Source organism: Clytia hemisphaerica, unplaced genomic scaffold, assembly GCF_902728285.1.
Source record: "Clytia hemisphaerica strain Z4C2 unplaced genomic scaffold, Clytia hemisphaerica genome assembly, whole genome shotgun sequence".
Taxonomy (NCBI): domain Eukaryota; kingdom Metazoa; phylum Cnidaria; class Hydrozoa; order Leptothecata; family Clytiidae; genus Clytia; species Clytia hemisphaerica.
Genome location: NW_027103286.1, coordinates 2,221,028 through 2,243,617, shown reverse-complemented (window position 1 = coordinate 2,243,617; position 22,590 = coordinate 2,221,028). Strand labels below are relative to the sequence as shown.

The following is a 22,590-nucleotide window of genomic DNA, read 5'->3' as shown; positions in this document are numbered from 1 at the left end:
AATTTCCAATGGGACTTAATTTCGCGGATTTTCGCGGATGACACCCAAATCCGCAAAATCGGCGAAATTTAATCCCCGTGAAAGTATATCCCATTAAAGTACTATAAAGTGATACTATAGAAATCTTTTTTGATTTATTATAATGTAATGCTATTGATAATCGGGAGAGTAGTCATTAACAAATGGTAATTCCATTGTTCAGATTTAATGGATCAGACCCATTTAATGGACCCACAAATAAACGACAAGGGTATTTTTAAGAAACTAATTGGTAATTTATTATTGGAAATATAAAAAAATTTCATTATGATTAAAATTTACGTAGCTATTATTTACATAGAGGAAAGGTTAAAAAAAGTATATTTTGATCAGGCTATCGACTAGAGGTATTGAACTGCATGAAGTAAGCAGCTGTCGGTTGGTTAGTGTATACATTCTTGTTGATATCGTCCAATCTGAAAAAATGAACGTAAAAGAAAGTTTGGTAACGCTGCCTGAATTTTTAAAACAGAAACTTGAAATACAATAAATTAAAAGCAAACTCATTACAGCATATCATCACACTAAAAATCTGCATTAAACTTTTTTATTCGTACCCTACAATGCTAAAGATTGCACCTAGCTTGCCATTCAATACAGTCTGACATGTGATAGTGATAAAAAATCCTTTAAACCAACGCTGTGTTCACAAACAAAGTCAAAAGAGTAGAATACTTACTTGGCTTTTTGTTCACCGGCTAGTCGTTGATTTTCAAGTGCTTGTTGACGAAGTAACTCTTTACGTGTTCGTTCTTGTTGTCGTTCCATCATGACTGCGGCACGTGCGTTTCGAAGCATATTCTCGTTCCATTCCTCTTCTTGCTTATTTGCTTCATCTCGTTTTCTCTGTTCAAAAGAAGAATAAAGAATCTTTATATTAATACGCTAAAACGTGTATGTTTACAACGTTTTGTAAAAAGTTTTCGAAAATCTAAAAAAGCTCTACAAAGCCTCCTCTTTATGGCATTGAACCATCATGTTTTTGCACCTTATGCAGATTTCCTATCACTAGAATAACTTTGAGACGCCAAGATGCTATTTTCTATACAGGTGCCTGGGAGCTGGATGGGTAAAAATCAACCTTCTTCTCAAATATAATTTTTCATTCTTAATTTTTCAGATGCTCTTTAAAACTTTCTGTTTACAATAGCGACCCTCTCTATCACTTTCTATACTTTTTAAAGTCTGTCAAAGTCACTCGCGAATGTCTTGCAACGATGGCTAAATAGATCTAAAATATAATTCTTCTAAGCCATTTACTTAATTGTGGTTAAAAATTGCAATGCAATGTTGTCTTTTTTCTCCTTTATAAAGTCAAAATCTAATCATCAATGGGCAGCTATCTTTCTTCCGTTAGAGTTTTTTTAGATGTATAGTGATTTGCTAAATTGGGACACGCAGCTTGCGACGCTGCGCATACGGCTAGTGATAGTCATTACCTTCAAGAACGTAGTTCTTTTCCCATGATTTGTTATGATAAACGTTTTTTTTTGCTTCTTGAACGAATACACGCTTTTTTTATAAGAATGGCGTTTTTCCAATTCATCATGAATATACTTAACTTTTTGGGAAAAATCATCCTGAAATATTCTTAGAGTATTCTTAGATTTAAATCCAAACCCAGGCAAAAATCTAGCATGTAATACATACCTCAGGCAAAGGACTCGCATTTTTGTGGAACCCTTTAGCATTACTGCAGGATAATTGGCAATTTTTAATGGTAAAATGCTCTAAATAGGGCAATCAGATTCTGTAGCCCAAATTCCATCATGGTAATATTCTTACCATATTCTTAATTCTTTTGCCCATTTCATCATAAATATTCTTATAAAAAAAGCGTGTATTATTCTGGAGGAGAGAAATGTAAAGTACAGTACATACCATGTTTTCTTCTACTTGTTGATGTTGTGTTTGAAGAACGTCATTGACTTGTGTTGGACTCATTCCTTTCCATCGATCTGAGATGACACGATGTGATCCAAACGCACTTTGAGCGACTGCTGGATTTTCAGTCAACATATCTCCATTGACGTGATTTGAAATTTCCGTTAGATTATCTTCTAACTCTTTTTGACGATCGGCATTTTCTTTAGATTTTCGCTCACGTGCTAAAGCAAGATTGTATTCCTTAGTAGCCATATTGACAGCATCACGGCACTCATCTTCAGCACGAGCAAGGTCCATTGCACGTTGATCCATCTCGATGCTTTTGAGTTCATGAAGTCTATCAGCTTGTCCACGATTGGCGTCTTCTTGTGCTCGTTCGTTCATTTGTGATGTGAACCACTCCCTGATAAAGAATGGTTTGAGAATGTCACTATTTTATTTGCTTAGATATAAAGCTATCTAAAGTGTATTAATCTAGTCAGGAATTAGAATAAGCAGTTCCTAGTAAAATACTGCAAATTAAAAGCCCACAAATTAGAACTAAATATCCTTGAAAACTTTTGACGGCCAAATTTAATAAGTACCAAAATTGATACAGAGGTAATTAGAAGGTAGTCTTTCAACTCTGTTCAACTTAACGAAAAATAATAAAAATGACAAATAGTGACCAATAAAAAATATTACCTGTTCTGTTCTTGTTGTAATTTCTTTCTTGCTTTCTCATTTAGATCTTCACCAAGAAATTTTTGTAAACTAGAAATACCACATCGTGGGTCATCATCTGACACACGAGCTGGAGTATCCTTCTTTTTACCATCAGGATCATAAATATCGAATTCACGACGATCTTCAGGTCGTTGGTGCTCTTTACGAAACTCGTTGGTTGACTTTTCTAAAGCTTTGACGTCTTGGTCTTGTCGTTTTTGAAGTAAGACACAAATCCGGTCATTCATAGCCATATCATTTGCTAAAAATAACAGTTTTTCCCAATTATAAAAGATTTGGGAATTGTCCAGCCTCCTCGTTTATACGACCCTTCCCCTTGTTCTAAACGTATGAGCGTATGAGTAGAAATTGATAAAATATAAATATAAATATACAGGAGAAAACATTTTATTTTCATATATAGTCTAGAAGTATAAAACCTTCAACTACTCAAAATGGAAACAATAAAGACAAAAACCCACAAAACAAAAAGACAATACAAATACAACAAAAATCTAGAATGAACATTCACAGAAAATCAATCAGGTTGGAGTAGAAAAGGAAAATATGATGACATAGAAATCCGTCAATGTAAAACTAGTGATCTAAAATGACTTTAAGGAAGAAAGTAACTCAATATGAGTTAAGATGGAAAGAAGTAACTCAATATGAGTCAAAAAATATTTCAAAAAAAAAACACATTATCTGTTCCTCAGTTTTCGACCTACACAGGATTTCGGCCATTTGTGAAAATATCCTCCTATATGATGGAAATAGGGTTGTGTAGGTAGACCAAGCAGTGTTATCTAGACACCACCACAGATAAAAAGATGTAAAAAGATGTGTTTAGTGAAAGTATGAAACGCGCGCAAATATAAAATAAACTAAAACTTAAACTCCACGGAACCAGCCGAAGAAACTAAAATAACAATGAAAAAAGAAGTGTACTTTCTACTAGACAAAGTTGCCACACCTTTGACACGTTTCTGCCACAACGTTGTAGAAAGCATACTAGATGGGAAGGAACTGGGATTGGATCGCCACTATCCAACCCTGTGGCTCTCACACACATTTTACAGTTCAAAGAAGAAGATGGAAAGAGTGGGAAAAGAATGAGAATTTAAAAAAGTCGGACTATAACCCGGTTCGAAGCCCCGTACACCGTGACCGCTCACCGCAAGAGCTGGCGAACGAGTGAATCTTGAGAGAGTTGAAATCTTGAAAATTCTGAAAAATGACGAACTATAACCCGTCGAAGACTGTAATCTAACTTTGCGTTTTCAGCACCTTGACATCGCATTCTTTGTATAAAAACTTTGGCTTTAACTTTCAAGTCCTCGAAAAGTAACGTAGAACGAGCAATCCTGAGAAGTTCACCAACAAAAGAATATATATATAAACCGTACATCCTGTGCCCAAGTTCAGGAGTTGCCATAAAGCCATTATGGTAATAACCGGGAGGGCACATTGATATACATTGTAAATTATATATATAAATGTAAAAGACGTTTTCATAGTTAAAAAAACGAGGATCTCATTAAGCTCAGAAAAATGCTAAAACTGTTTGACTTTTTTGACGTTTTATACAGGTGGATAAAATAAGACTTCACCTCGAATCAGCCTTCATATTAAAATAATATTCGATACTCACCAAATGCTTCATGACGTCTTCTTTCTTGATCTTCCATCCATTTTCGTTCCCCAACTTGTTGCTCAAGTGATTGTAAATCAACCTAGAAATTCAATATTTTCATATAAAGAGTAAATGATGCCTTTGAAATTTTATAGTGTCTAAAAGTGGAAACATAACAAACCACCATCATCCAATATTTTTGCTAACTTGTTCAAGGATTTCTACAGTAGTGTCAAAATCCTTCAGAAATCTGAAGAAAAATTTTAACTTCAGCCAAAAAGCTGAGGAGCAATTGAATGAATTTAACGAGCCCTTACTCTGCAATTAATTGGGGCGATCAGAAACAAAATAATATGACCTAAAATATGACCCCATTTTCTTGTTCAGCTCTTTGTGTTTTATCCTATAGTCAGGTTCATTCATGTTAAAGCTTTGAAAAATGAACTTCATATTTCCCTTCAAGGGGATTTCTACCCCCCCTAGTCTAGAGCAATCCCCCTTCTTACTCTAGGTTCTACCCCTATTCAAAATTTGAAGGAACTCAAAACTGGGGTGTCATAAGGATTTCCCCCCACTTTCAAGACATTATGCACCATCCATATTAACTAAAAATTGGTTCAAATAGATTGCAAGCAAAGTGAGCAAGAAAATTTTAACTTTTTAAGATTTTAATCCAGTGTGAAAGCTAGAAAGTCCAAAGAACTTTGCTAACACGTTAACCCCCTTTTCTAGATGAACCTCTTTTTGAAAATGTCGACCCCTTTCTACAAGAAATATAACATCCCTGCCGCCTTCTCTTATAAAGGAGGAGGGTGTGAACTACCGTCAACTGCTCTAACTTGGGACTATCTGACAATTAACATGGGACTGATTTGAGTTAAGGAACGGCGTATTTAAAAATACACGATTTCTCTTTCGATTTTACAGTAAGTAAAAATACAGTCCAGATATGCAACAGTCCCATGTTTCGACCTATCGTCCCAAGTTTTAGAGTAGTTGGCGGTATAATAAACTTGCCCAACCTTTACTTCCCTGTTGGTCAGTCAGGCACATCCTGGCAAATGAACGGGGTATTTTTCACTTGCGACCATTGGCAAATGAACGGGGTCGAAAACGAAAGTGACGTAATAGCGCCAAATACCCAGTTTAATTGAACCAGGTTGGAAATATTTTGCTTCATTTCAAAGAACTGCATAGATAAAATTTTTTTCCATGGGTCAATTTTGTCTTCAAAGATTGAAGAAACTTTTAATGAAAAAATAAAGTTCCCAGTTTTCTTCCTTTTTTCCCTTTTTCAGTTTGAAGTTCATTTTTATTCATTTTCACGCTTTTAGCCTGAGACGTCCTATCTCATTTACACTGGGTGACGAATACCCTATGCAAATGCTCACCCCGTTCATTTGCCAGGATGTGCCTGACTGTTGGTAGTAAACAAAAAACCCCTGCTGGTCTGGAAAACAGCCAAAATTTTTTGGGGCTTTACCACCCATCAGCCTAAAAACCAAGATTTTTACCAAAATTCCTAAGAAAATGAAAGAATTTAGGTGAAAAAGAGCCTGATTCCCAAAATTTAGTCAATGCAATTATTTTAGATCTCTGGTTTGCAAAAAAAAGTCTTTTTCGAAAAACGAGTTGTGAAAAAGTTGTAAAGGGGGGGGGCATTATAGAGACTAGCGAAAGCCTATGTTTATTCTTTAAAATGATGGCATTTCATTGTGATTAAAGGATTGAAATAAAATTTGATTGTTCGAGCACAATCCCCGAATCTGGAAAAATTGACGTTTTAAAATAATATTCTTCAATACACCGTTTAGGAGTGTCGACTGCGCACGCGTCAATCCAATTTTCCATTGTTTTGATTTTAGCGATAACGGAAAATTCACTCTCCTCCGTAAAAAAATGGTAGGTAAACATCTGGTTCTCATAAGAAAACATAGCAGAAAAACGGTAGGTAAAGAACTCCTTTTAATCATAACTTCTTTTCCTCTTGATGAATTTTTGTGAAATTTTCAGGAGAGACTTATAAAATTATCATTGATATCATGTTCAAATATCTAAATCATTCTCTTTAAAGGAGAGACAAAAATTCACAATGTTTACATTCCTCTAACCTTTCACAGTACTAAAGTGCGCATTTTTACCTACCATTTTTACCGGGCCTCTGCAATGGAGTACCGTGAAATGGCGAGACTCCTAAACGGTGTATTGAGATTCAATTGCATTCAACAATCGAATTTAAATACAATTATATCAACTAACGGGAAAAGGAAATCATCAATCATCAAATATAATGACCAAACTAAAAGAAGGATACTTACACCAATAGTTCGCACACGAGCATTGAAAATTCTACTTTGTCTTTGCTGCTCTTTGATCCTTCTTCTCTCGATCGCAGCAGATTCACGTAAATCGATTGGCAAATCAAGTTTGTACATTTTTATATGTTGTCTGTAATCGCTTGATCAAGCTAAGATATTAATACGAATGGTGTGGTGACTTGAAACTGCCTGATCATTTGATAAATTTTTGGTGAAGAGAGGCTCTTTATTTCAAAATTTGTGTTTGTTTACGACCGTTCCTTGGATACTTTCACTTTGTTTATAAAAGTCGCTACCGTAAAAAAGGAACATAATGATGAAGGAGATAATAAATTTTAGAGAATCATAGAGAGAAGGCAAATGCTCTTATCTCCATAATATTCAAAATTTGGTACATCATTGTTAAAAAACCTCAATCCAAAATGGTAGACTCGAACTGCGGTGAAAGATCAAAATTTATCTTTTTTTTAGTTTTAATTCCTCATCTCAAACGTCGGAAGAAGTCGTAGGTAAGCTAGCTGTGAGTTTTTATTCAGCATAAACAATGTAAATCTAGGGTGTAGGTAAAGTACATGTTATTTTTATAAGCAAGTGTATGCCTAGCCTGGATATCCAAGCTCAATATTTTAGAAAAAATAACTTTTAGACTTTTTTAGAGAGACTTTTTTTTTCTATTTGGTTGGGTTGCAGGAGGCTTCAGAGGCCTATTCTCGCAACAATAGACGCTTACTAATAACCGTCCCATCAGCACCTTGAACTGACTACCCAATTCCCCTCACATGGCATGGGTTGACCCGGGCGAAGGAGCGTTTTCACTTGCCAAGTGAACTGCCGTGAGTGGGAATCGAACCTTGGCCGCCTGCACAGAAGCCAATGTCGACTACCACTATACTACGGCACCTCAAGACAAAGTTCTAAAATTATAGAGCTTGGTTCACCTAGAAATCAGGTGAACCCCTGTTGACAGCAGATTCTCCTACATGAATCCCATGGCTGCAAATAAATATATGCACATAATGAAATGCATAATTTCAAGATGGTACCCCAGCAGTGATAAATTAATTTAGAATGGCAGCCTTGACCATAAAATATAGAGAGTGTGGTGGAAAGTCTGTTAGACAGAAAGTGCAAAGTGAATTTTGGAGAAAAAAAATTATTAAAACAAAACATCCAACCCAAAACAACACTACAAAATTGGCAAACAGAAAAGAAGAATTGAAGCAAAATAAAAATATTTAGCAGTCGGGTGTTTAAGATAAAAACTGCAATTATTGCTCTTTTCGGAAATTATTGCCGAAAACGGCAATTTTTTTTAGCGATGAAATGCTGAATCAGCAAAATGTTTTGTCCTTTTAAGGGCAAAGATGTCAGAGGTGTTTGAAAAAAGTAAAATTGCATGGAGAAAACGGTTTTTCGGATTTTTAAAAGAGATTTTTTCAATTTTTCGTTGCTCAATAAGGCGGTAAGCTAAAATATGTTCCGTTCGCGTCGCCCGACCTACTCACCTTCAAAACATTAATCCCGAGTCGGACAAGTCGGAAAAATGTCGGAAAAAGTTTTTGATAGCTAAGCACTTCTTTGAATCGAGTTTTTGTTTACTTAACCCACATTGAGTCGCGTTTGAGTTTTTTCATGTACCCATATTGAAATTTTCAAGTTAAAATTCGGCAACGCGGTAGGGCCAATAGCCCCGTGAGCCGAAAATAAGGTCCGCTTTTAAGGTTCACACATGCGCGCGCACATTTAATTTGGCAAATCAAAGATGGCGGCAAGAGATTTTGTTGATTGCCGAGGAAGAAGTTATATCGGATCGCCCAAAGTTACCTTCATGTTTTTAATTTATTTTCTTATCTCTGATCCTGTCTTTCTCTTTTCTGACTGTCTGAGTTTCTGAGACTTAGTTTCTCAATTCTGACTAAGTTTACATACCTGTATCATATTTTGACCAACCACATCATCGCACCGTGCGGGTTTCGAACCACCACCAAAGAAAGACATTCGGATTTGGAAGCCAACGCCTTATCCGTTGAGCCATCGACGCACAACAGAGTCACGCAATTCATAACATATTATACTAATGGTAATGTTATTATAATATGGGTAAAAGTACCCCTTTTTTAAACCTGACTGAAATTCAAGGCGCCGAGTATGCACCCGGCACAGTGACAAGCCGTTACTAGCAACCCTGACCCTACCTAGCTGTTAGTTAATCAATTCCAAACAACAAAACCCCCGGAAAGGTGACTATCAGCAATCCGTGTATAAGAAAAAAAAAATGAAGGTAACTTTGGGCGATCCGATATAACTCTCTCCGATTGCCGACTTGATTCTTCGGGATTTACTAGATTTTAAAAACCCGACAAAATTTACTACCAACCGACCAACCGACTGGATTTGAAGATGTTTCATGACGCGAACGGAACATATTTTAGCTTGCCGCCTAACATGAAAAGTTCTAAAATAATATGTTAAAAGATCCTGCATTGATGCCGAAACACAGCCAGAAAGAGACAACAAAACCCCCTGTGTAAATTTGTTTACATATGACTCGATTTTGCTATCTGCATTTCCAAAAAAAACCAGTTGAAAACAAAACTAAACGAGGCACAGTGGACCTACTTATCGGGAGGGTGTCAAATACCAACTTTTATTTCCAAAAACGGCAATAATTGCCAAAAACGGCAATTTTCATTTATTTACTTTTTTATTTTTCTGCTGATTCAGCATTTCATCATCGAAAAAATTGCCGTTTTCGGCAATAATTGCCGAAAATAGCAATAATTGCAGTTTATATCTTATACACCTGACTGTTTAGTTCTTTACTTGGTGCAACCACGTCATTAAGAAAATTAAAACAAGAAATCTAAGCAAGTATGAAAAGAAAACAACCAGAACATCTAAAAATTCCCATGTTTTGATCTTCCCACTTCTTCCCTACCATTATTGTTATTTTTATTTGGACGCATGGTCAAACACCCAAGGGAGATAATTAGGCATTCTATTGTTATTTGCTTCGAAGAAGAAAAATCAGGGTGATTTGCAACAAAGCAGCATACATGCCTTGCTGATCGCCCACGCGATCCATCCAATTACTTTGGCGGACACTTCAAGTCGGCTCGCATAATTTCTTATACGCGCGCCACCATTCAGATCTCTGATTCGCTTGGACCCAACCAATCAGAATATCCGCATAATCATCCTCAGATCAGAATGCAGATGATCTAGGTAAACCAGACCGTAAACATAAGAAATATCAAAATCAAAAAAAAGTTTACGGGCTGGATATCCAGGCTAGTGTATGCCCCTTGGTAAGGGGGTCAGTCGAAATTTCAAAATCATTTTCAAAATGTCAAACCAAGTTTAATGAAAAGCCCTTATCCTCAGAAAAAAAATGAGGGGTCACTTATCTTTCAACCTTTAGTAGTTTTTCAGATATTCCATTTTGAAGTTCCATTTTTTTGAAGATTCCTGTTCAAAAACTTCCTACCATCTTGTAACATGTCCACGGCACTGAAATCGAAAGTGTTTTACAAAAAAATCTGCGCAGGAGTGGGGGTGGGGCGAGAGTGTTTTTCCGTACTGCGAGCCATAGAGATGGGGGTCACTATACCATTAAACTTCCCTTACAATGGAGCAGATATAGATACACAAAAGATAATTGCACAGCATGGAAGAGGAAGGTCTAAGCTCTCTGCTGTTACCTTTTGCAACATAAAAATTTGACGGATTCTTCGAAAAATTTTGGATTTAATTCTTTGATTTACATTTGTTGGAAGACAATGCACGACCCCACAGAACGAACGGTTTCAAAAGAAAGCATGATCTACCATCTTTCAAACACAAAAAACCATTTGTTACGGGACCAATCTGCTCCTTCGTGATCTTAACAAAAGTAACCATGGTTTTTCCAAATTCGCGGTGCCGTAATCTTGTTCACAACAAATAGGGCAACCCAAGCTCTGAAAATCAAAGATTACAAATGAACGAAGAACGTTAAAGACTTCTGGTTTTTTGCACTGTAATAGTGAATAAATTCTTTTCATTTTGGAACAAAAAATCATGCAGATGTCTTTCTTGATCATTTAGATATTTAATTCTGAATTTTATTTTTATCCTTTTTTTGTTGCCGCATCTTTTGTCACGCGGGAAAATTTGCGACTTCCGACCGCCCTACCCTTGGCCAGGCTCTAGTATGCTTAAGCTTTCAACACATCCAGGCACAACATATGCTTAATATATGCTTATGTATTATAAGGTTTTTATTCAACCAACCCAATTTTTATAAAATCTATGAAATTTTGTTCCTTTTAGCGCCAGAGGCGGTTTGTTGGGGCGTAGTATTGCAACAGACGGGCTACGGACTTTATTATTCCGAATAGACAAATATCCGGGTACAATAAACGTTTTAAGCTGTTAAGTCCGAGATCGGTCGAAATGGCAATTGCGTGGCAGGATAAAGTTTTTGCAAGCGAGGGAAGATATGAGGATTCAATATCATCGAACTAATCAAAGTTTTTACTGACCGAACTAATCGAACTGCTATAGCTTAAAAAATTGTGAGTGTTCGATTAGTCTCAATTAATTTTTTTAATCAAACTTTAATCGTTCGATGGAGTTTGATTAGTTTGATTGTTCGATTGGTTCGACAAGTTCGATTGATCGTGTTTGGTGTAAAGAAATAGCCTAAAGCCCTGGTCCACAAAGACATGCACCACGATCGCAAAGATAACTTCTAGTTGGAGATTAAGGCTACTACTACAGATATCGATTTTCAAGGCCCAAGAGATACAGTCATCTGGGGGTAATTACGGGACAGTTAAAATTAAGGGGCAAATACGGGACACCCCTAAAAATGGTGCTATTATTATAAATTTGGATTCAGATGGAGAGTATTTTGGAGTCATTCTAGCTGCTAGGAAAATGTCTAGTTAGATTATTCTAACATATACTTTTGATGATTCAACAAAAATTTCACATGTCACCATAAAAATCAATTTTCGTCTAAAAATCTATAATATATCTTGCATATCTAGTCTGTATTTTCACTTACTGTAAAATCGAAAGAGAAATCGTGTATTTTTAAGTACACTGTTCCTGTCACACTAGTGTCCCGCCGAAATGCGTATCAAAGATTAATGCTGCAAAAGCGCTATATCGTTTGTAAACCTGACTCTCAAGCAAAAAAATGTGCCGCAAAACTTCTAAAAGGATTCATGAAAAAATAACCCGGCGCTTTTTAATGAAACTAACATTCTCAAAAACTATGAGAAATTGTCTAAAATTTGAGCCATAGATGAAAAATTTTGAGCCAAGCCAACCTTGAGAACTAATTTGAAGATCAACTTCCCAAGAAAAATATCTACGGGGGGAGACGGAACCCACCTAGATCCGCGCACTGCCGGATAGGCTATTTCCCGGAAATTTTGCCGGACCTCAAACACTGACCCATTTACATGTGCGAAATTGTTTTTACTTTAGCGTATTAAACAAGGCCTTAAAAATCGAAGCGCTGTCTCTGGAATTGAATGACAAATTTTGTTTGGCTGATTTTGGCTGCTGCACGTTTTATTTTGTTTCAAACTTTCAAGTTTTAATTAATTGTCTTGCGAACTTGATTCAGGTAACTCTCATCCTTGTTGTTGCAAATACATCCTGTAGATGACTGATGTTGTTTTTTCTGAAAGCTTGATTTCCTAGTTTGACTAACTGCTTAATTCAAATCAAATGACTTTGGAGATTCGGTGAAATGGTGGCCGAATTGCTGTCCCATGTTTTATCAGATAGTCCCAAGTTAGAGCAGTTGACGGTAATCAAATTTCCAGAAAACTATAACTTTCATACTTATTATTTGTACATCAGCCTCTTCCTATTCAAGATTCAACAAAACATCTTCACTTCAAATTTGTCTCTTTTTCACGGCATCGAGAATAAACCAGTATTGTAAAATGCCGGCGACGCTCATAACCGTGAGTGGTCCTAAATCCAACAGCCCTGCCTAAATCTGACCCCCCAAATAAATGCTATGAAAAAAATTATATGTTTACAAACATTCCCTCTCCAAGTTGAACAATAAACTATATTGCAAGACTCTCGAAACAAAACATCTAACAAGATGACTAAAATGTCAAGATGTCAATTAATCTGATAAAAAAGTGCGAGTTGTAAAAATAATTACCTCTATTATTCTGAATCAGTTGCTCGTGTTTAAAACGTTAATAATTTTGTAATAAAAAATTATTTTTTGTATAAGAAGCAATTAATGTTTTGGTTCAATTGGTTCAGTGTATCAAATCTCTCAGTTTAGTTGACACTTTGGTATCTTCATTGCGTCACAGCGAGAGATTTGTTTTCATTTTAGTTTGTATCTTTGAAAGACCCCATCAGATTAAGGCAGGGCTGTCGGATTTAGGACCAATTACGGTATGTTAAAAAAGTTTGAGGCTTTTTTTTCCCACGTCATAACTTATGCGGATCTGGGAACCAATCTGTGTAAAAGTCATATACTGAAACCACTACTTGAAAAACAAGCAAAATGTACCAAAGCAGAAGGGGGAGAAAGCCACTTATCTGGCAGTGGAACATCTATACCTGAAGTGAGAAAGGAAAAAGGTTTTCATTGATTTTCCGTATATTTCATAATATGACGCTAAGGGTAGGGGGTGGAAGGGTTTTTCAATTAGCGTCGGAATGACGCTAAGCGTGGAAAAATCGATATGTGAGCCCCTTAGAAGAATCAAAGCAGTCAGTTAAAAAAGAACTGCAGAAATATTAGGTATCATGTGAAAAGGACGTAAAATCTTTTTGATTTTTCCAACTCAAAGTGAAACACTTTTTCTCAAAAATTTAGAGTCGGTCGGATGACACGAACCAAACTATCAATTGGGCCTGGCCTTATCCGATCTCACGGTAACGATCAATATAAAACCACACTTAAAACTAAACCAAACTCACGTTTTTGGGGGCGGCTATCTATTGAATTGTGAACTAGCCGTATTGTATAAGGGTTGCAAAGCGATCCAGACTCCACCTCAATTCGCAAGTTGCTAGCAAAATAAGAGACAGTCTAAAAAATCCCTAAAGAGACACATGATCGTGAGCCTCTTATAATGCAATAATGCCCAACACAACACACAAACCACGTCCACGGGGGCAGGCAGCAACACACCCCACGTTCGTTTGCGTAGGGTAAAATGGCAAAAATCGATTCAGGCAAATTGTTTTTGAAAAATGACCCTTCAAGATTTGACTATATCTTTTTATTCCATGAAGCAATTACTTTCAAATAAAAAATATATTGACAATGAATGGGTAAGCTTTGTAGAAATCCAAACATGAATTGCATAGCTTTTACCAAAAAATAGCACTTTAGGATCAGAAACAGTCAAAAACCAGCTTATTCCAATTTTCATTGAGTTTTGACCTGAAATATTCAGTGGCCAACATGGTTCCCTCGCTCATATGTCAAGGTAGGTGGCATGTGACAGGGGTAACAGAATTAAAGTTTCTAAGTGAAATCTTAATTATCACCCCAAAAAGTACCTTTTTTTGCACATATCTTTTAAATAAATAGTCCCAGCCTTATGCCGCCTTCAGTAAAGTTTCCTATACCTTTTGTCCTTCAGAAAAACCGCGCCAATGGAGTTGTTTCATTTTTCTTTTGACCAATAGCGTGGAAGCTTTACTTGAAAAAGTGCGATCGAAGCACGCACATGGAGACGGAGACCGGCCTTAAAACAAGATGGCAGAGAGAAAAGCACGTGTCTTTTTGCTATGGGCAAAAGGTTGTAAATTCTGGTTGATTTTAAGGTTTTATCTTATCTTCTCTCATTTACTTTAATTAGTAGAGGCTTCTTCAATGTCTGGGGAAGGTAAGTCTATAAAAGTTATTTGTTTTTCCGTTTTTTTTGCAAATTTTTGTCTTCAATCTTAAATAGATAACAAGTATTTCACTGTGACACTGATCGTTATGATTTTTTTCACAGAACATAATTAAACTATTTGGGAGCACAGCCTTTTTTACAGGATTTCAAAAAATCTGTTAGTTCTATATTAGAGATATTGAAAATTTAGACAGCCGTAGTTTGCGTTCCCAAACCAGAGCTAACTGACCCGCCACGCCCAGCGCAATGCCCTTTTTTCCTTCTACTAGTTCTTCTAACGGCAGGTCCAAAATGCATAAAACATAATGCATAATATTTGAAAAAAGTTAATTTTAGAAGCTATAATAAGGAGAATTTGAAAGATAATACTTTCAACAAAACAAATATACTACTTTCTGCCAGAAAATAAAGAGTAAAGCTGTAAATTTGAATTTTGGATGATGAAGAAAATCCATGATCCACTGAAAATGTTTGTCGCCATTTTGATTTTCATAGTTGTATTTTACAGAACGTAGTATAGTGTAGAAAAAACACGAAAATGTCTCCTCCGTATATTACTTTTCTAACTTGAAAACGTAAATTTTATATCAAGATCTTTATTCTGGGTTTTCTCAGAGATCTTTTCAAACAATTGCTAATAAATTTCAACGGGTTTTCCCTCTTACAAAGCATTAACCATGTGAATGTTTTTTGTTAGATAAGCCAATATCCAGCCAATATAAATTAAAGAGCTTCATGTGAAAGCTAGATCTAAGAAAATAGACAATTCAAATTTTTTTACGATGAATGTTTTTGTGTTTACCTTTTTTTGAGAAAGGAGAAGGGGGAAACCTTTCTGATCTGTTGCATCTTCTTATTACTTATGCTGACGGAAAACCCTTTGTTGTTATGGTTCGAATGTTTTCTCTTTTGTTCGGATTCGAAAAGTATAAATATCATGTCTGGGGAAATCCCTCTGATTGGAATGTTTAATTAAGAAACTCTTCTAAAGAGGTTTTCGCAGTTTCAGCCTCTACAAAGGAGAGTTTTAGAAAATATAAAATCGTTCTGTAAATTACACAATACTATTATGCATTATGCAATATGCATTATGTTTTATGCATTTTGTACCTGCCGGTTCTTCTAATGTAAATGGCAGAATGGTGCTGTAATAAAATCGAACAATAGTCGTCGAATGATCAAACATTTTTATTTGAATCGTCTGTCGAAATCTAAACATGACAAAACAAAAACAAAAATCTACAAAGATGACTTATTGGTTCTTTACCAGTTTTGATTTGTTTTCTTGACAAATTCAACAAATTTGATTACCTCTGTATATATACATCTTTATCATTCGTTTTGCCCACGCGACTAGAAAATATCTCTCATTGATTGACTTTAATTTGATACTTGATTTACTCTCAAAAGTCAAGGATGCTGAAGGTTTTTGCCGTCACCGATCGAATTAAATCTCCTTCCATTTAACAGCAAAACAAATATCTAAAACCGAAGAACCACTGTTTATATGCATGTCCGCGCAGCAATTTGATTAACTTCAGAATCTAGCTCCATGTTTTGGCTTCCGGTAACTATTTTGCTGTTTGCTGCTAGGGTACCATTTTAAAACAGCATTTTTCACAGTCCCATCTATCAAACTGAGAAAAAATTTGTAGCTCCAAGGAAAACCGTACAAAATTATTTGACAAAATCACCGTTTAAAGATATGATTTATATAGCAAATTTTCCCATGGAATAGAAGTTAAAAGTACGTGCACACAATACAGCAAAACTGCTTCGCTCATAAATTCGCTTCATAAAAATGAAGGTTTTGTTCCCACATTAAGTTTAAAGGCCAGAATGGACTAGAGTGGAATTAACTTTCCTCAAGCAAGAAAAAGTAAAACCTTGAGAACTGATTGGATTAGCCTGGGAATCCATGCTATGATTTCTTCTTTGATAAACTGATGTCGAAATGTATAGCATGGTATGGGTTGAGAGTTTGAATTTCTCAGATCCTAATAACGGTTGAAAACATAGCCAATCAAATTTTGTTATTCTTTTACTGGTCACACTTTCTTAGAGAAAGCGCAACTTTCGAAATTTGGTTTTTATTTTAGTAAGTGAGGACAGCGCTAAATTCGAATTTCCCACTGTAAAAAATGTGAGTCCAATATTGGATCAGGCATTTTAGATGGGAAATATGTGGCGTCATTTCCCATCCAAGGCAGTCATTTTTCTCCCCCACAGTTTCTTTGTGCAAAAATACATGCAGGCAGTGAAAACCAACAATCTGACGAATAAATAATCTCTTTTTCTTGAGTTCTTATTCTATTAATTAAACACATAATACGCTACGTACATTGTCATGATATTGAAAATAAAGTTATTAAAAATACCTAATAAAATGAAAACAACTAAAGCTAAAAAGGGAAAATTTGTTTAACTGTCATCATTAATTTCGTTTTTAAAAGTTAAAGTGGTAAAAAATATGCTGTTAACAAATTTTCTATTTAAAAAATATTCATCAAGCTCAGCTAACATTACTGCGGCTCAACTTAAACCTGCTACTACCTCATTCAAACAATCTAAAATTGTTGATAAAATCAGATTATATGTTCGAGGAGGATCTGGGGGCCAAGGATGCCCCTCGTCTGGTGGTATAGGCTCAAGTGGTGGTCACGTTTTTATCAAGTGTACTAAGGGTGCTTCATTGAGACCCTATATTTTACAAAAGAACCGTAGAATTATAGCTGAGCATGGTGCCCAGTATAAGAAAGGACAAATGAAAATGAAAGCTTCTAAAAATGCTTTTATTGTTGTACCGCCTGGAACTGAAATCAAATCTGGTGAAAATATGTTACTTCATGACATGAATATTGATGGAGACATCATTAAAATTGCTAATGGTGGTTCTGGGGGATCCTCCAAAACCAAAGATTTCAATGGTTTGAAAGGTGAACGTAAAAACATTTCATTGGAACTGAAAACCATTGCTGATGTAGCATTGACTGGCTTTCCCAATGCGGGGAAATCATCACTCCTTAGATTGATATCAAGAGCTCGACCAAAAGTGGGGAATTACCCATTCACAACTATTAACCCTATGGTTGGATCCGTCTTCTACACAGATAACAGTCAGGTTTGTCAAATATTATTCTGTGAAAACATAGTATCAAGGGAACTAGTTTTCAAAGACACTCATATTAATGGGGTGAATTGCGCCAAATCTGTGCTGTGGTTTTGTAAACAAGGCAAATTGTATTCAAATTACCATAGAATGGGATACGTTAGGTATTAGAGCTTAAGTTTTTGTGGATTTGGTACTGTGGCAGAAAGTATCAGCCGGGACTAAGTCACTTTTTAATGTTTTGTTTTGTCTTTGAATTACTAGCAAAAATCTGTGCCTGTCCGTCACGCATATGCCTGTCTTCCTACCACTTAGTTTTTAATTAGACTTTCTAAATGCATTTCAATTTTATGTAAAAATGTTACTCTATAATGGAAGTATATGCCTCGCAAATTCCAAGCCATTTTCTTGAACCAAACTTGAGTTATAAATGAAAATATGTGATGGACGGGACACAATTTTGTTGTTTTCAGAGCAAAATTTGGTGTTCAAAGCTTCTTAGAGGAAAAACTGAATCAAAATCTTTACAGTTTTCTGCACTATTTGGTCACATCTTGATAGGAGAATACTCAAAATACAAAAATGCATCCTCAGAACATACAGTTCTTGAACAAATAAGCATCTTGTGCCGAATTTACCTTTGAAAACAAAAAAATAGTGTCCCGTCCGTCACACATTTTCAGCTATAAAACTCAAGTTTGGTTCAAGAAAATAGCTTAAAATTTTCAAATCATATACTTCCATTAAAGAAGAACACTCTTACATAAAATTGACAAAAATCTAGAAAGTCTAATATAAAATCAAGGGGATAGAAGACAGGCATATGCGTGACGGACGGGACGTCCCGTCCGTCACAGATTTTTGCTAATATTTCAAAGACGAAACAAAGTATCAAAAATGACTTTAGTCCTGACTGATACCTTCTGCCACATTACCATATCCAAACAACTCAAGTTCTAATACCTAACACATCTACTTCTATGGCAATTTGAAGACAGTTTGCTTGTTTACAAACCCATGGTACAGATTTGGTGCAATTCACCCAATGGTGTGTGGCTACGATTGGCGTTTTTGTAGAAATATTTATGCAGTTGACATACACATTATGTTGAATTCTTACATTTTCCTAGGACTAGAGTATTGTCTTAAGAAACAATTTTTCTGATATTTTGTGATAAATAAAGCCTTCAGCATTATATAGCTACAGTGTGTTCGGGAAGGGGAACAGGACATATCGTATAAAGAAAGATGCATTTAGAAGATAAACTTCTAGGAAAATACTACTTATCCAGGGGTTGGTCTAAAAAGCAGGGTAGCCAATGGGGTAGCCAATTGGGCTAGGTTATGGGGTACCTCTTTTTGCCTAAACTTTTGAAATCTGAAACCTGTTTTCATGTGGAAATAACTATTACAACATCTTGTTAATGATTCCATGTAATAAAATTTAAGATTCCTTTCGAACTTCAGCCACAATAGCCTTTTTTCCAAAGGTACTGAACTTTGTTACTTCTCAAAAGACCTGGCGCCATTTTGTCTTCCTTCTTGGCTTCGTTTGAAAATTCACAGACCCGAATAAAAAATATATACAAAACAGTTTTTAATATTTTTGATTTAGATTTTATTTATGTTTTTAATTGTTATTTCCGTGAAGCTGTAATTCGATGATAATAGCTTTGGAATCGCCTTTGGGCCATATGATCTCTAATCTTGTCATATCTTAACAATCCTTTGTTATTGAATCTATTGTTTGAATTAGATCATGTTTAGATGTTTCAAACAATTAATTACTTTCAAAATTTTTGAATATGGCAGCTTATAATAGGTACAAAAGGTCTTTTGAAATAGCTCTATTATAATGAAGCTCTATTTCTTACTCCTCGTGCATTAACACCTGGTAATTTATATCTTTGTTTATCTTTGGAATCATACATGATCAATCTAAGTATCAATCAGATTCGTGCTCCCTGGTCAGTAAAATGTGGTTCTATGCATTCATTTTCGGTATTTCTATTCTGGTCTGTAAAATATTTAGGTACCCCACAACCTAGCCCAATTGGCTACCCCAATTGGCTACCCTGCTTTTTAAACCAACCCCTTATCCAGTCATTAATTTTCAAATCTATTAATTTAGCTATCAGTTGCAGATCTACCTGGTCTTATTGAAGATGCTCATCTCAACAAAGGTATGGGTCATCGGTTTTTGCGACATGTTGAAAGAACAAACTTAATCACTTTGGTTGTTGATGTCAACGGTTTTCAATTGAAATCCTCTCAACCTTACCGGTCACCTATTGACACAATTATTCTTCTCTTGAAAGAGTTATTCTTATATCAAGATATTTTACTTGATCGGCCACTTCTACTGGTTTTGAATAAGATGGACACAGAAAATGCTGCTCAAAAAGCAAACCAAATCTATGATGATTTATTGAATATCAAGAATCACCCACTAATAATGGATTGTGAATTCTCTGAAGAGATCTTGAATGCTGTTGAAGGACTTTGTTGTGATAATTTTCAGAATGTGTTCCCTCTTTCTGCAACAACTGGTGAAGGTGCGGATCAATTTAAAGAAGCACTATATCATATTTTACCAAGAAATGTCAATACTGATGAGGAATATGATGAAGATTTAGATTTAGATTGACAAGATAAAGGGACAAGGAGAAATATTTTTTCAATTTTGTAATTTTTGTGCTTATAAATTTCATACTGAACATATTTGTAACAAAACAAAGGCAACTCGCAATGAACCGTTCATCAATTTTTTGATTTATCCCATTAACTTGAAAAACTTGAATCTCATGTTTGGCTTAAAAAAGGACTCATAAAATCAAAAGAACTAAACTATTTTAATACTACATTAAGTTTTTTATTGAACATGTTCTTTAATATTTCTTTCTTTTTATATTTTCAGATATAAAAGTGTATAAAATTTAAAAAAGACTATGGCTAACAAGAAGCCGAATTGTTTGATGGTTTGTACAGGTTCAGGTTATGGTGTATCAGCCCAATCTTTTATCCATTCATTTACACTGACACATTCGGCGTTTAATGTTGTTATTGCTACCCCAGGAGGAAAAGCTATTGAATTTGCACAAATCGATGATAACAGTCGACGCTGGTTGAATGAATTTAAATCTAAACCATTCTCTGTACCTAGTAAGTTAGAAGATATCGAACCTCTAAGGTATGTTGCATTATTGATCCCCAGTGGGTTGGGATGTATGTATGATTTGGTGGAGAATAAAGACTTACAAAATATTGTAGAGATTTTCAAAAATGAAATGAAACCTATATGTGCAGTCGGTTATGGTGTAGCAGCATTATTTGGCGCAAAAGCTAAAGATAAGACTTCCTGGGCGTTTCAAGAATATTCAATGACAGGGTCATCTGTTTATGAGATGGCCCTTTTGGACAATTTTGGTGAACTACCTTTAGTAATTGAAGACACGATTAAAGAAAAAGACGGAGTTTATAGTCATAGTAAGAACGATTGTATGCATGTGGTGATTGACCGACATGTTATCACTGGCCAAAATGATATGTCTACGCTGTCTGCAGTTCAAAACTTGATTCTACTATGCAATGCACGACAAGGGAAAACAAAGTAATATTGTTTTTTGGTGGGATTTGGCTTTTTTACGATTGGTATTTTATATTCTTTTTTAACTTATACAAATTGTTCGTTGAAAAAAATTAAACATGGTGGGCTATGTTGTACTGAAAAATCATATAAAGGTCCTCAGCAAAAGTATCCACACTTTGATGAGGTTTCAAAGGTTTTTAACCTGCCAACAAAGAGCATACTCGTAGTAGAGGGATCAAAATAGTAATACTTCAAAGGGCCTTACTTACATACTGACATACTTCAAACTTTTGATATTATACAGAAATTCTTTCTTGCTTTTTTATTGCATCTTTGAAATATACGTGTAATTCTACATATGTCGATAGGTATACAAGTTATACAGGCATTTGGAGCAAGATCGAGGCAACATGAGCCCCCGGGGGGGGTACTTAGGCAAAAATGGGTGCTGGGTATGTGCGTGCCTTAAGGGTAGGGTTTTTCACCCTCCCAAAGTCTCTCTAAGGGTTACCAAAACAACAAAAGTCAAAATCAGTCTCTCTAAGGGTCGGTTTTTTCACAAACTCGGGTCAAAGAAAAGTGAAAAGTCAAAAAAGTGAGAACATTTTTAAAAAAAGTGAGAAAATTTTTCAAAAATTAGAGAAATTTTTCGAAAATTGGAGAAATTCTTTTAAAAATCGAATTTCTTTGGCCCATTATAGAAATTTTTTGTGAAAAAGTCTCTCTAAGGGTTGGGTTTTTCTACACTGAGTCTCTCTAAGGGTCACCTTTTCACCAAAATTCAGTCTCTCTAAGGGTAAGGGTCCAGAGGTCTGGCACGCACATACCCGACACCCATCAATCCTAGTACCCCCCCCCGGGCATGAGCCTCTGAAAGTCAAACTTTCGACGAATTCCAAAAAATCAATTTTTTTATTTCTGAAAAGGATTCTCTTTGTAAATTTGGTTTCCGTCTTTTTTCCTTGTTAAAATTTGGATATGTTTTTACTATTTACTTTTCATGTTGATTATGAAATATGATTCACTTTCAGATTATTCTTAATTATTTTGTATGCAATTAGATAATTATTTGAATTGAGGATGTATGCGAAATTATCAAACTGAATTTTTAGATGTTTATGTTAAATTTATTGTAAACGTTTTTATATAATGTAATTTCTGTTTTGACTCACATAATATAACGGCAATGTGAACTTTAACACAATAGCTTTTCTTAGTTTAAACATTCTTTGAAATTCTCTATTAGAAGTATTTTTGTCTAAAATTTTTCTTGGAAATCCTTATCATGGTCTGCTCCAACACAACGCTTATTCGAACAGCACAAAATATTCCAACCTCGCATATAACTTAAGTTTAAAAAAATTCTCTTCCTTTTACCTTTGTATTATACGTGTACATTATTTTGCTCAAGGTCTGTTACAGTATAATTT

General features: G+C 35.3%; 3 protein-coding genes across 3 annotated transcripts in view; 2 read left to right on the top strand and 1 right to left on the bottom strand.

The window, feature by feature from the left end:
* LOC136806879 (GTP-binding protein 10-like) overlaps nt 1–20,320 on the top strand; it is a 62,483-nt gene extending 42,163 nt beyond the window's left edge. Inside the window, exons 2-3 of the mRNA XM_067063461.1 lie at nt 16,916–17,583; nt 19,703–20,320. Of these exons, the coding sequence (XP_066919562.1) occupies nt 16,933–17,583; nt 19,703–20,218 (1,167 nt within the window). The 5' untranslated portion in view covers nt 16,916–16,932 and the 3' untranslated portion in view covers nt 20,219–20,320. The remainder of the gene's footprint in view (nt 1–16,915; nt 17,584–19,702) is intronic.
* Nucleotides 254–6,860, bottom strand: LOC136806798 (RIB43A-like with coiled-coils protein 2). The gene is made up of 6 exons (XM_067063379.1): nt 6,583–6,860; nt 4,283–4,364; nt 2,611–2,893; nt 1,921–2,329; nt 719–885; nt 254–455 (listed from the first exon to the last, which is right to left on the bottom strand). Exons 1-6 carry the CDS (start codon nt 6,697–6,699, stop codon nt 374–376), a joined length of 1,140 nt encoding a protein of 379 aa, XP_066919480.1. The 5' UTR covers nt 6,700–6,860; the 3' UTR covers nt 254–373.
* Nucleotides 20,321–20,519: 199 nt separating the features above from the next.
* Nucleotides 20,520–21,185, top strand: LOC136808377 (glutamine amidotransferase-like class 1 domain-containing protein 1). The gene has a single exon (XM_067064913.1). It carries the CDS (start codon nt 20,520–20,522, stop codon nt 21,183–21,185), a length of 666 nt encoding a protein of 221 aa, XP_066921014.1.
* Nucleotides 21,186–22,590: the final 1,405 nt, after the last annotated feature.